The sequence below is a fragment of the Haemaphysalis longicornis genome, unplaced genomic scaffold, assembly GCF_048455015.1.
Source record: "Haemaphysalis longicornis isolate Haplotype H1 unplaced genomic scaffold, Haemaphysalis longicornis Haplotype H1 scaffold_166, whole genome shotgun sequence".
NCBI lineage: Eukaryota > Metazoa > Arthropoda > Arachnida > Ixodida > Ixodidae > Haemaphysalis > Haemaphysalis longicornis.
This window is the reverse complement of record NW_027526272.1, coordinates 436,611-448,919: the sequence shown is the minus strand read 5'-3', so window position 1 is coordinate 448,919 and position 12,309 is coordinate 436,611. Positions and strand designations below refer to the sequence as shown.

General features: G+C 46.8%; 1 protein-coding gene across 6 annotated transcripts; it reads right to left on the bottom strand.

Annotated features, from left to right (window-relative positions):
* Positions 1–2,608: 2,608 nt before the first annotated feature.
* LOC144166288 (uncharacterized) lies at positions 2,609–12,212 on the bottom strand. 6 transcript variants are annotated; one of them, XR_013321629.1, is made up of 4 exons: positions 12,007–12,212; positions 11,050–11,078; positions 9,524–10,098; positions 2,609–2,772 (listed from the first exon to the last, which is right to left on the bottom strand). XR_013321629.1 is itself a non-coding variant. In XM_077695824.1 (3 exons), exons 1-2 carry the CDS (start codon positions 12,062–12,064, stop codon positions 9,560–9,562), a joined length of 597 nt encoding a protein of 198 aa, XP_077551950.1. In that variant the 5' UTR covers positions 12,065–12,210; the 3' UTR covers positions 2,609–2,772; positions 9,524–9,559. The 6 variants fall into 6 exon arrangements, 2 of the variants coding, with proteins under 2 accessions (XP_077551950.1, XP_077551951.1); XR_013321627.1 differs by lacking the exon at positions 11,050–11,078 and having other exon boundaries at positions 9,524–9,705; positions 9,770–10,098; positions 12,007–12,209; XR_013321628.1 differs by lacking the exon at positions 11,050–11,078 and having other exon boundaries at positions 9,524–9,702; positions 9,770–10,098; positions 12,007–12,209.
* Positions 12,213–12,309: the final 97 nt, after the last annotated feature.

The following is a 12,309-nucleotide window of genomic DNA, read 5'->3' as shown; positions in this document are numbered from 1 at the left end:
AGGGCCAGATGGCAAAACATTAGCATTTCAAAACATACCTCAGTTACCAACGTACATGCATGGTTGCGTACATATTCCTTAAAATCATGATACGAGAGTTTGTCCCATGATGCACATCGTGGGGCTCAAGTGCACCAAATACAATTGCAGCAAAAAGAAAGCTCCAAAATCTTCTACTCAGATAAAAATAAAGTGTAAATGCTAAACGGTAAGAGCTAGCTTAGCTCTTGCATAGCTTGCATAGCCTGCATTCGGCGTTATGTTTGAACATGAGTGGATTAATTAGGAAGTTTCAACTTAAAAAGTGTGCTATATATGCTTCTCGCTAGCTATTTTATAAGCTAATTCAGTTTCAGGCACAATCTGTGTGCTTTGTGGATGTGTAATTGATTGTTACCTCATCCTGTTTATCCCACTTATGTCAGCAAAATGCGATTCTCTATACATACGAAAAACTATGCAAACAATTTATAGCAAGGAGGACTATATTATAATCCTTGTAAGATAAGTTTGATTAAAAGCACCACGATTCAATTTGCTAATTTACAGACAAGGGCAGCTATGTGCAAATGCTGCTGCTCTATGGAGGGAACCACCTGGGTCTCTCACCACAGCAAATCGATCACTGTCACCTATGGATGTGAGTAAAAAAAGTGTGGAGGGGGGAGGCAAACCGAGGCACCAAACCCCCTGTGTTACCAAAAATAAGACATGTAATAACATAAATTGCTTCCCTCTTCACAGGGAACTGATACAGGTGCTCTGTGCCACGAAAGCTACCAGATTACATTTAAACAATGCTACAGTTATTGCAATATTTGCTTTTATTTAGAGGTTTACTTATTTAGATACCATTTATTTGAGGTACGTAATACATGAATACATGTTCACGTATGATGACATGCACTATCAGGTAACGCGTATGAAAATGTGACCGCAGTCTTGGGATCAAACTAAGGGAGTTTTATGCGATGAAGCCAGGTACAGGCTATGAGGCATGCCACAGTAAAGTGCTAGAGATATCGCAGTATTGGATGACAACTGTACTGTTGACCATGATGCATTATGCTTTTGCTGAAATAGGTTCACACTTTTTGCTGAGTTACTTTCAGTTTCTTTCAGTTAGTCCATTAACTGATCAATCAACCAAACATAAACTCAGGGGTTTACTGCCTTGAACATATAAGTAAACTGTAGAGTTGATTTTAAGTGAGTTACTTTAACTGAGTTAGAATTTATTTTAAGTGTGTTCAGTGCACTACGTTCCTTTTGCACAGATGTAAAATATACATTGAGATCATGACCTATATGAAGCCAGTCATGGTGAATGTGCTATGAAACTGCAGTCATAAAATATGCCTTATATTTTATTTGCATACAGTTCCCAGTACGGCTACTCACAGCATCTGTACATATTCTGAGTACGCATTTGCTTGCTATAGAAGGCATAATTTATAATTTGCCTTGTAAAGTCCCAAAGAAAATGGTACGCTGCAGAGTTTCCTTTAAAAATTCTTACAATCTCTTAGGATGGCCATAACCACCATCATGGGGGTATTCTCAATGACAGTAAGACGTTTCTGCAGGGAAGTGTTATTTCTGAAGAATGCAGCAGCATAGCGAAACTAGGAAAACACTAGTGTGACTTTAGACGATACGAAGCTCATAATATTTGTGCAAGTTTCCCTGAAAGATGGCCCTCAGTCAGCAGTGATGAGCTTCCAATTTTTCTCGACAACCTAAACTCTCCTGTGACGCTGCAGTAAAACTATAATTGCGTGACAATTCAGCTTCCACTCATTCAGGATATTTCAGACTAAAGCCCCTACTTTGAAGTGAAGCAAATTGCACTTTTCTTCTGGCCAGGCATGAAGAGAACAGTATATATACTCACTCATTTCATATGGAAGTATGAACTGCACTGATCTTCCATTGTGTGCAAAAATGTGATTGCCGTCTTCGGATAAAAAAGCCAAGGTAGTTTTACACGCTGAAACTAGAAATGGCTATAGGGAATGCCATAGTGGATGCTGGGAAATTGTACTCTTCGATGAACTCTACTTCTGACCATGTGTTGACGATCTTTCCTAAAATACGTTCGTATTTTTGCTGCCGAGGTTACTTTCACTTAATCCATTTGTCAATAATGCTATTCAGTGTTCAAAAGCAAAAAATTCTGTTTGAAGTTTCGCATTTGTGGCACACCATTCTTCAGTTGGATACGTCCAAGGACACCGCAGGTTTTTTGCTAACCAATCAGTTGGTTTGTATTTTTTTTTCCACTCAGGCCAACAGGAAATTGTAAATTGAATAAAAGAATTCTATTTGTTCCCAGGACTTCGCTTAAACACATGTATCACCAGCCATTTATAGCATGGTCAAACTGAAATGATTAACAGGAGTCAGAACGTTTAGAAGTGGTAGTGTACTGAAAATTGCACTTGATGGGAACGGGATGCGTCTTTTAGTCACAGTCATTTTCCTGTGTAGTTTCTTTTTTGCTTGCATGCATGGCTACATATTCAGTGGTCGCAGGTTTGCATGAAAAGTAAACAGACACAGCTGTCAAAAGATGTGGACACACTTTATTATTGAGGGTACATGAGTATTGGGTTCAGACCTTGAAATTTATTTATACTCTAACAAAGAATAACTTTAGGCAGTGCCATCCTCTTGCAGTCTTGCAGGCAATAGTTCATTGTACCCTTGTTTGCACAACGCCAGCAATCGCAGCATAGGCGTCTCTGCACTCCTTCCCGTCATGCTGCAAACCTGTAATGTTGAAAGGAAACAAAATACAGGGTACCCACAAGTGTTCTGTAATGACAAGCTTATCATTCATTGACAAGGAAACAGCATGGGTTGCTAAGGCATTTTGCTACAAAAGGCACTGAAACAGGGCAGGTTTCATGCAGTACTATTGTGGACCCAAAGAGCACCTTCTGTAAGAAGAGCTCAATAGTCGTGTATACGATGCACACCAACGGTGGGACCCATTTGTGTACTTCTTTCCAGACGTGCCAGGCAGACAGGCCGAGAGATAATCGAAGCGTGCAACATTTGAAAACTGGGAGGCGATTGTGTTACATCGCCAGTACTTTGTGACAGAGTTCGCCTTCTTAACCAGTACATGCCGCCAAACACAAGTGCGGCATTGAACTTGATGTTCCTCCTTTATGAAACTCTGTTATCAGCTCGGCAGTGGTCCATAGCTGAAGGATCATGTGTGTCAAGTAAAAGGCTCTACCAGTGTTTGTCATGTGAGGGGGCGGGGGGAGAAGGGCAAGGAAGTACGTTCGAGTGGAATGTGTTCCATCTCTTTTCTTCTGTTGATGCCAAGGTTTATGTTTAGTGCACATTCCACAAAAAACTAGTTGTGAATCATCACTCGACTTGTCTGCTTCGTTCGTCCCAGTCTTTTTCGTGCTGTTGTTAAGATGACACATACCAACTCGCCCAGCTCACCCCTCTGGATATGTTACGGTTGGCTATGCTACAGCTAGTAAAATATGAGCAACCACACGTAAAGCCATACGATAAAAAAGCTTTCAAGGTGGGATTTACTGCAATAACTTCTTGTGCAAGAAGTTACTCCGGTAAGCACTCAGAATGATAAAAACCAACTTGATGTGGATAAGCCGAGTCCAATCGTAGTGCTGTTGCAAGGGCAAAAGTTTTTGGCAGCATGCACACGAAATGGAGTACATGTACATCTCAGAGCAGCTCACAGGCTTCCGGCAGCACCAGGCTGCGATGAACTCCATTGCCAACGTAATGACAGAACTAGAGCACACCCAGACTACCAGGCAGGTGGCAGCCCTCGTGCTACTTGATGCAGTGCCGTAGCCAGGGGGGAGGGGGGGCTGACCGGGCTTCAGCCCCCCCCCCCCCCCCCCCCCCCCCTCCCGAAATTTTTCCGGCCATCGCCATGCTGCCTGTATGCCTAGTACGTCGCCTGTGAACAAAGCGGCATATTTTTGAAAGTGCCACTAATGGCACTTTCCACGAAATGCTATGAAAATGCCACGAAAGTGCATGTCTACCCTTCGCATGGAAGGGAGTCGAGTCCGGCCGTGACAAAACGAAGCGCCTGAGGGGTGGGAACCGCTGAGGGATGATTTTGGAGGGGTGCAGCCCCAAAAGCGACGGTGCCTTCGGGTAAGCTCAGCGCACGGGACGCCAAAGGCATGCGTTGTATCCCTTTGTGGAGACATGCGGCGAGACCGAGAATAATTGGTTGGCTGAGTTGTTCTCAGCAGAGGAGATTGACTCGTCCGGGGAAGCATGGAGTGGTCTGCACCACGGTCCGCACTAACTCGCGGCGGAAAAAAAGAGGGACCGCCGGCCATTGATGGTTGAAGACTGGTACAATGCAGGCCCGAACGGGAACAGACGATCTTTGTATGTTAAGCAGAACAATGTGCAAGCGGCAGTGGCTGATCACGGCTGCTCCCTCTCCTAGAAAGGGGGAGATCAAGTGGCCATGGGCACACATTCAAGACTCGTGCAAGGTAACTGAAGAATGCGATGGGCTACGTAATGGGTGAAACGTGCAGTTTCACCCATTTCACCAGCTGAATGAATGCCGTGCGCGGGCAGAGGGCCTTTGCGATTGAGACACACCGCAAGGTACGCCCCTCTTCCTCGCGTCAGCCCTTCATTCTTCCTTTTTCACGTTTCTGTCGAGGCCCGGAGGGTTTTGTTGGAGTGGGCTCAGATTGCGCGCACTGAGTGTTGTCCCCTTCCGACGGCGATGTTGCGACAGTCAATTTCACCCCCGCAATTAGGCAGATTTGTTCGGCGGTATTCTCCCCTAACCTAGGAAACTGCAAAACAGCGGGTCGACAAAAGGGCGTGCTGCGGCTCCCCGAGCCAGTTCCAGACTTTATCCTAAATGTGAAGGCACGACGGTCACCAGCCCTGCCACAGGCAGACGGCGTCGCGACAGTAACAATAAAAATACCCGCCGCGGTGGCTCAGTGGCTAAGGCGTTGCGCTACTGAGCACGAGGTCGCGGGTTCGATTCCCGGCCGCGGCGGCCGCTTTTCTGATGGAGGCAAAAAGCAAAAACGCCCGTGTGTACGAGATTTCGGCGCACGTTAAAGATCCCCAGGTGGTCAAAATTAATCCGGAGCCCTCCACTACGGCGCGCCTCATCGCCTGCGTTGCGTCGGCGCGTTAAAACCCTACAATTAATCAATCAATCAATCAATCATCAGCGACAGTAACAACGATCAGATGGCCATATTCGGCTGCCCAGAGCAGTGTATATTCAGGGGCTGGAGTTACAACGGCGATATCGAATAGTAAGTCATTTTCTTCCAGTCACTAATCCTTACATGATCACTGATGTCTTTTGACGATGGAGGTTGCATTGTACGTTAAGTTGTGCGGTGCAGATCAATTATGCATTCTTTGATATTTAAATATTCACTTCGTAATATTTACACGATGCCACAGTACCTTGTGTCTCCGAGCTAAAAAATGTCTATCTTGTTTTATTCCGAATGCAGTATTTGCGTTTGAATTGGTAATTGAATGCACCCACGGTGGAGCGGATAGGTGACTTTTAATGAGGGAAAATGTAAATTCAACTCCTGTAAAGGCCCGAATATTTTATTATGCACGAAGTTGGAGAGGATTACTCAGAGTGTATCGGGACAGCGTAGCATCAGTACATGAAGAATGAAATATATATTTGTTCTGGCTGCAATCCACTGCTACACCCAATTTTAAAACCATAGCAGTGTGCGCAGCGCAAGTGAAGGACTTTCGTACTGGTGGCAAAGAAGAGCTCTAGAGAGAGAGGGAAACAACTTTCGCTGAGCCCATTTCAGGTGACGCTCGCAGGCGTCAGACGGGGTGGAACCCTATTCACGAGTCCCATACGAGTCCAATAGCTCCTGGCCCCTGGACGCGAGCTCTTGCTGCGTCGACAGGTCGGGGCTGGACATCAAGATCTCCCATCGCTGGGTAGGGGGGGTGCCTTTCTGGTAGAATTTTCCTTTAATGCTTCCTGGCCTTTGAAGTTCTGTGGGCGCAGGACTATCGTTCTTTCAAGGCTCAATCGGTCGTGCATGACAACAGAATTTCCTAATTAAATAAACGGCCACATACAACAGGCCCTCTCAAGAGCACCAGCACACCTTCGCCAGCCTCCTCCCCTCACCCCCCCCCCCCCTCGACGCGCGCGCGCACACACACACACACACATACGGGTGCGCGCCAATGTGATTCTTCCCGGATCCACAACTGATACATTCTAAAATGTTGCATGAAGCACATTTTGAGCAATCGTCAGCATTTCTTAAGTAACCGAAATAACCAAGGAAGTATCACGGTAAACAACTTTGCAATTTTTAGCCAATCTATTCTGTCGTAGCCTGAAACCATGCTTTAGTTTGAACATCACGGTCGCTGTCAACCAAGGAAATAGTTTAACTGCGTCATTACTGTCCGCTTCATGCTAAAGCATGGTAGTCTTTGGTCTTTCTGTATGCGGGGCCATGCCAATACGCATGTTTTCTTGGTGCACTCCGGGAAACAAATCTATCCTGTTGTAGCCTGAAACCATGCTTTAGTTTGAACATCACGGTCGCTGTCAACCAAGGAAATAGTTTAACTGCGTCATTACTGTCCGCTTCATGCTAAAGCATGGTAGTCTTTGGTCTTTCTGTATGCGGGGCCATGCCAATACGCATGTTTTCTTGGTGCACTCCGGGAAACAAATCTATCCTGTTGTAGCCTGAAACCATGCTTTAGTTTGAACATAACGGTCGCTGTCAACCAAGGAAATAGTTTAACTGCGTCATTACTGTCCGCTTCATGCTAAAGCATGGTAGTCTTTGGTCTTTCTGTATGCGGGGCCATGCCAATACGCATGTTTTCTTGGTGCACTCCGGGAAACAAATCTATCCTGTTGTAGCCTGAAACCATGCTTTAGTTTGAACATAACGGTCGCTGTCAACCAAGGAAATAGTTTAACTGCGTCATTACTGTCCGCTTCATGCTAAAGCATGGTAGTCTTTGGTCTTTCTGTATGCGGGGCCATGCCAATACGCATGTTTTCTTGGTGCACTCCGGGAAACAAAATGCTGACTTGTTTCGGGCATCGCACCATGCCCGAAGGTCATGCTGGCTCTGCACAGCTGCCCAATCCTCAGTTTTCTGGTGGACAAAGAAGATTTCAAACATAATTTCCATTTCCCGCGTCTGCAACGAAAACTACAAAACTTCTGTGCGCCCTATACATTCCAGAACCGCCCATGCTCATGAACTGCAAATACTTTTTTTATCGTTTAGCTTTAAAACCGGCAGTGTGTACTCGGCTGAAAAATGGCAGCGCACGCGTCAGCTAAAAAAGTATGTCCTTTCATTAAAGTTTGAAACCAAAATGGTAGGACCGCATTATAACTCTTTCATCAGATCTCACGACAAAATTCAAAACGTAGCAATATTTTGCTCAGCTTGCACAGAACATGCCTGCCCGCAAGAGTATGGTCAGACATCGCCGTATTTGCGTTATTTTTTCTTGCTAAATATAAAGTTCGATACCGCATTGAATGGCGAACTGCAGTGACTTGCTCTACCTCATCTGGGAGTGGTAACTAAAGGGGGTGGCTGCTCCAGAAAAGGTATAGCTTGATAGTACACGCCTTCAGGCAGATTATAGGGCATTTATGCACGAAGCATTGAAAACGTGACCGCTAGGAATGCAACTACTTGAGAACACCAAGCTCATTACAGCAGACTCTAAGTTGGGTTGTGCAGAAATGTCAACCAGATTCATTATGTTACAAAAGCACAAGCTTCTCCGCCCCGATGAGACACAAAACAGAAGCGCAAATTTAAACTGGCATGACTTAACAAATGCCGATGGCTGAATTATTCCGCTTTGCGTGTGGACTAATATTGCCAGATTCATGTAATTTTCGCCCTTAACAGCGCTGTTCTTGCGCGTGATAAGATCAAATGATAAGATCAATAAAGGCCCCTCAAAAATCACGCAATCATGTTCCTTGGCGATGACTTAGGTCGTTGGGCACCAATCATCCAACAAGATCCTGTGCTGTCATAGTGAAATCGCCGCCGGAAAGTGGGCGGGGATTCGCCATTGCTTCAAATGTTTAATTTAATATATCGATAATTCCTTCGAAGTTTGCTGTAAGACTGATATCATTGTTATCGAGACAAGAAAGTCTTTTTAATGAACCAAACATGTATTTTATCTTCATAGCCTTTAACCCTTTGAGGGTTTTTGCCGTACGTGTACTGCGGTGGTTTTCCGTCCCGCAAGGTCTTTGCCGTACGGGTACGATTTCGAGCATCCATTTGAAATTTCGCGCCATATTAACGATGCATGCTCCCTGGGAGGTGCTGCCACCTCCTGGGACTTACAAGAAGTGTTTGAAATTTGATTGTGCTACCTTCTTGCGGTGAAAAACAGAACTCTCTGGCTTCAGCGCGTTACGGCGTCTGTACGTGTTAACGCGTTTCGTGGTTTCAGTTTCGCCACGTGATCGCATCGGAGGCGCGTGAAACTTGATCGACGCTCGCTATCAGGGGCGGCGGAAGTTGATTTCGATCTATATTGGCGCTGCTCTTATCTTGTTTATTACCCACGCTCACTAGGTATTCTTGCCCTCCTTGCTTGGAACTGAAGTAACCTAATCGGAGACTCCATTGTGGGGGCGGCGGAAGTTGATTTCTATCTATATTGGCGCTGCTATTAGCTTGTTTATCACCGGCGTTTTCTCGCTCTCCTCGTTTACTGGGTTGCCTTCGAGTTCTTCAGATGCACGGCAAAGCAGCGATATGGCCCAACGAACTGCCCGCTCTGATGACACCGACCGCGATGACTCTTCTGACTCCGAGTTTACTCCTTTCACCGAATCTGAATCGGAAGACAGCCTTTTTTCGGAAGAAGACAGCTCATTTTCGGACATGCGCTGTATGTGTGCAGACTTCAATAAGGCACTGTGCATAGACCCGTGTTTCAAGGAATACCACACTCTGAAATACTATTGAACATTTTTCAGTTCTAAGTGATGCTGACCCCAAAATACTGTTCCTGATAATTTTTTACCATTTAACATGACTTTAGACATTTTGTACATTCCAAATCCGCAATAAACTAATTTGACCACCAGGGAAAGTTCTTTAAAAAAAAATTCGACCCTCAAAGGGTTAAGGGCGCTTGCAAACTTCCGCGCTTTTTTTTTCTATCAGGGTGGGGGGGGGGGGGGGGGGGGGGGGGGGAATAAAGGGTGCCTTCAACAACCTCCAGCACCCTGTCATCTCCCTGGCCATAAAGGAGGCCGGCATTGCGGACAAGCTGCGGGGCTCCGTCGAGGCGTTCGTGACGGGCCTCATGGCACAAAGGCAGGTAGGCAACGCCCTGTCGGTGCCTCAACCAGTGGATGTGGGCACCCTGTAGGGCACAGTCGTCAGCCCCTTACTCTTCAACATGGTCACAGTGGCACTATCAGACGGCCTGCACAGTAGAAGGGCGCACAGGGTGTACCTGTCTGTGTACGCCGCAGCCGTAGCCCTGTAGGCACTAGGCCCCATGGCGGGCTGCCGAGGCGTCGTTCTGCAGCTGCAGGCACCCCTGGATGCAGTGCGGGCCAAGCTCGCCAATGTCAGCCTGCAGCTGTCGGGCACCGAGATGGAGGCGATGCTTGTTCACTGGGACACCCAGGCCTGCTGCAGGGTCACATGCCTGCAAATTGACAGCGAGCAGCTCGGGTGGAAGACCAGGGTGCGCTACCTGGTGCTCATGCTGGACCACCGAGATGGCTTCTGCCAGGCCGCCAAGCAGCTCCGTGCCAGGACCGGATGGCCACCTCGGCTGTGAGTAAGGTGGCCGCCCAAGACTGTGGCTGCTCCCAACAGACAGCCTTTGGCTGTAGGGCTGCTGATGTGTGCGCTGCCGCTGGTCACCTTGCCGAAACCAAATTGGTGGCAGTTGGAGGGTGACTGCCGCAAAGGCGCCCGTGCCTGCTTTGGAGCTCACAGTGCCACAAGACGCTGGCCAAGGCGGGGGTGTGGACAATCGGGATGGCGGTAGAGCAGCAGGCCCTGGGCCACATCGACTGGCTGCAGCGCGCCAAAGGGGGAGGCCTCCTCTGCAGTAGCTGCGCATCCACCTGCACTCGTTCAGTGTTTCACCACACCACCTCAATTAAGGACTGATGCCACAACCAACGTGCTCCATCGCAAGGAATGAAGGAAACTGGCCTTGAGGTACTTTCCATTGGTTGCCACATTTGATGAGCTCATGGCAAAAATGTCTGCATACCGCGCTGCAAACCACGTGCAGCTTTGGAAGAGAGACACTAGAACTATCACAGGAGTGAAAAAGCGTGATGTAAAGATTGATAGCAAGATGCCCAAGACCCTGAAGTATTACCAGATACGTTAGTGCTGCATCCATGGGGGCATGAAGTTCGTGAGCAGCAATAATGGCGGCGTGCACATAAATTATTGCAAGTCCCTCCTTGAAAACGTTTTTGTTACATTTACCCGCGGTTGCTCATTTCTTGCTAGCCATAACATAGCTAATCTCCAGGCTCAAGCCTTACTAGTTTCACTATGCACTTTGTTGTTCGGCTTGCCTGAGAGAGAGAGATCAAACTTTATTTAAAGCGGCCCATGTCCGGGCTGCCTGAGCACATTATCACAAAATGCGATGTATGCCTGGCTCCATTGAAACATATAGTTTTATCGCTTGTGCATAAAGCAGCGCAGATCTATCTGTCTTGCTGGTGGAAAAAACATCTCTGTAGACAGCAAACGGGAGCTGACTGAAATTTTAAAAAGGAATTTTCACGGATGCCGGAAGAGTGGGTTCAAAAGAAATTTACTGGCAGGTTGTCATGCGGACCCCAGTCGGCTAACGAGAAACAACTGCCGCGAAAAATTTATACAAGGGATTATCACGGATGCAATGAGAATTGCCGCAGCCATATCAGATTTTGTGCTATGCCAGGTAATTAGGCAAGGCTTGCGAGTTGCTCTTGCCTTATTTTGTAGGAGCCTCGCACTTACCACCTGGCGGATGTACTGTCAGGCAGGCTCTGTGAGTAAAACAGCAAAAAACATTCCGGCGAAGCCACAAGTAATAGTCTACTGCAACAGGGTTTTCCGAAGGCGCACAAAAATAGAAGCGTGTCATACATTCGCTGTAAGCCCCCGCCGATTAGGTTCAGCTTTTGGATACAGCTTATTTTATTAGGCATCAAACACGGAGTATTTCATGGGAAATACAGGACAATTACATGACCTACATATGTTTCTTTCCAGTCGCAAGTGGTTCACACTTGCGACTGGAGCGGTAGAAGCGACGAGATTTCTGCCGCTTTCCTTGTTCGTTTGGTCTCGACCAATTTTTGTCGCCGCGGACAGCAATCGCGTCGCTTCTATCGCTCCAGTCGCAAGTGCGAACGGGCCTTCACACTTGCGCTGCGTAGCCACACCACATCGCAATCTAAACCCATTTTTCGTGATTCACGCCGCCGTTAAAGCATGCACTGCCCATGTCAACACAACATTTCAATCTGCTATCAGGAATTTCACGATAGGCAAGCGCTTAAGCTTATTATTTGTGGAATGTTGGAAGCGGTCTCGAAATGTTATTAGAAAGTACGCCTTGCTGCTAAGGTTGAGGCTCTGAACAGGGTGGACAAAGGGGGTGATCGTCATTTCCACAGGGACGGTCGTCATTTCAGTGCACAGGCGCAACAATACCTGCACACGCCACGCAGGAAATATATGGAATACAATGCGATCGTTCCACGAACAAATCTGTCGTCAAAACTTGTTTTATCTCCCTTTTTTTTCCCCTGAACACACTGAGTTCATGGAATGACGCACGTGGAGCGTGCACCTTCTGCAAAAGAAAAACAACCGGACCCAAAAGTTCACGTAAAAGGAATGTTTAAAGTAAACAAGAAGGCCAAAATAAAAATAACCGAGCACTAATAACAGAGCACATGGATGCCTCACCTTTTTTACTGCGGGCAGTGGCATCTACAGTGTGCTGAAACTCAACACACCACACCATGATGAATAACCAGATTCTTCTTGCGTGAAAGCGACGATTGCATCGGTCGAATTTTAAGGTATATGCATGTCTTTAACACATTTTCCCTTCAGTAGCTAACTTCTGCAATCTCAATACAAAGAAGCCCGCTTGAAAAGCAAGAGCTTTCCGCCATTTTGGCCAAGCGCGGGGACTAGGCAGACTAGGGAGGCATTCTAGCGCTTTACCAAAGACTAGGGAAAAATTTCTGGGGAGAAACAACAACT

Bases quoted from the DNA above. Each gene is read 5' to 3' on its own strand.
- LOC144166288 (XM_077695824.1), bottom strand. From the start codon at position 12,064: ATGGTGTGGTGTGTTGAGTTTCAGCACACTGTAGATGCCACTGCCCGC. The intron at 10,099-12,006 runs GTGAGGCATCCA...GGCGCGCTGCAG, and splicing joins CACTGCCCGCAGTAAAAAAG to CCAGTCGATGTGGCCCAGGG.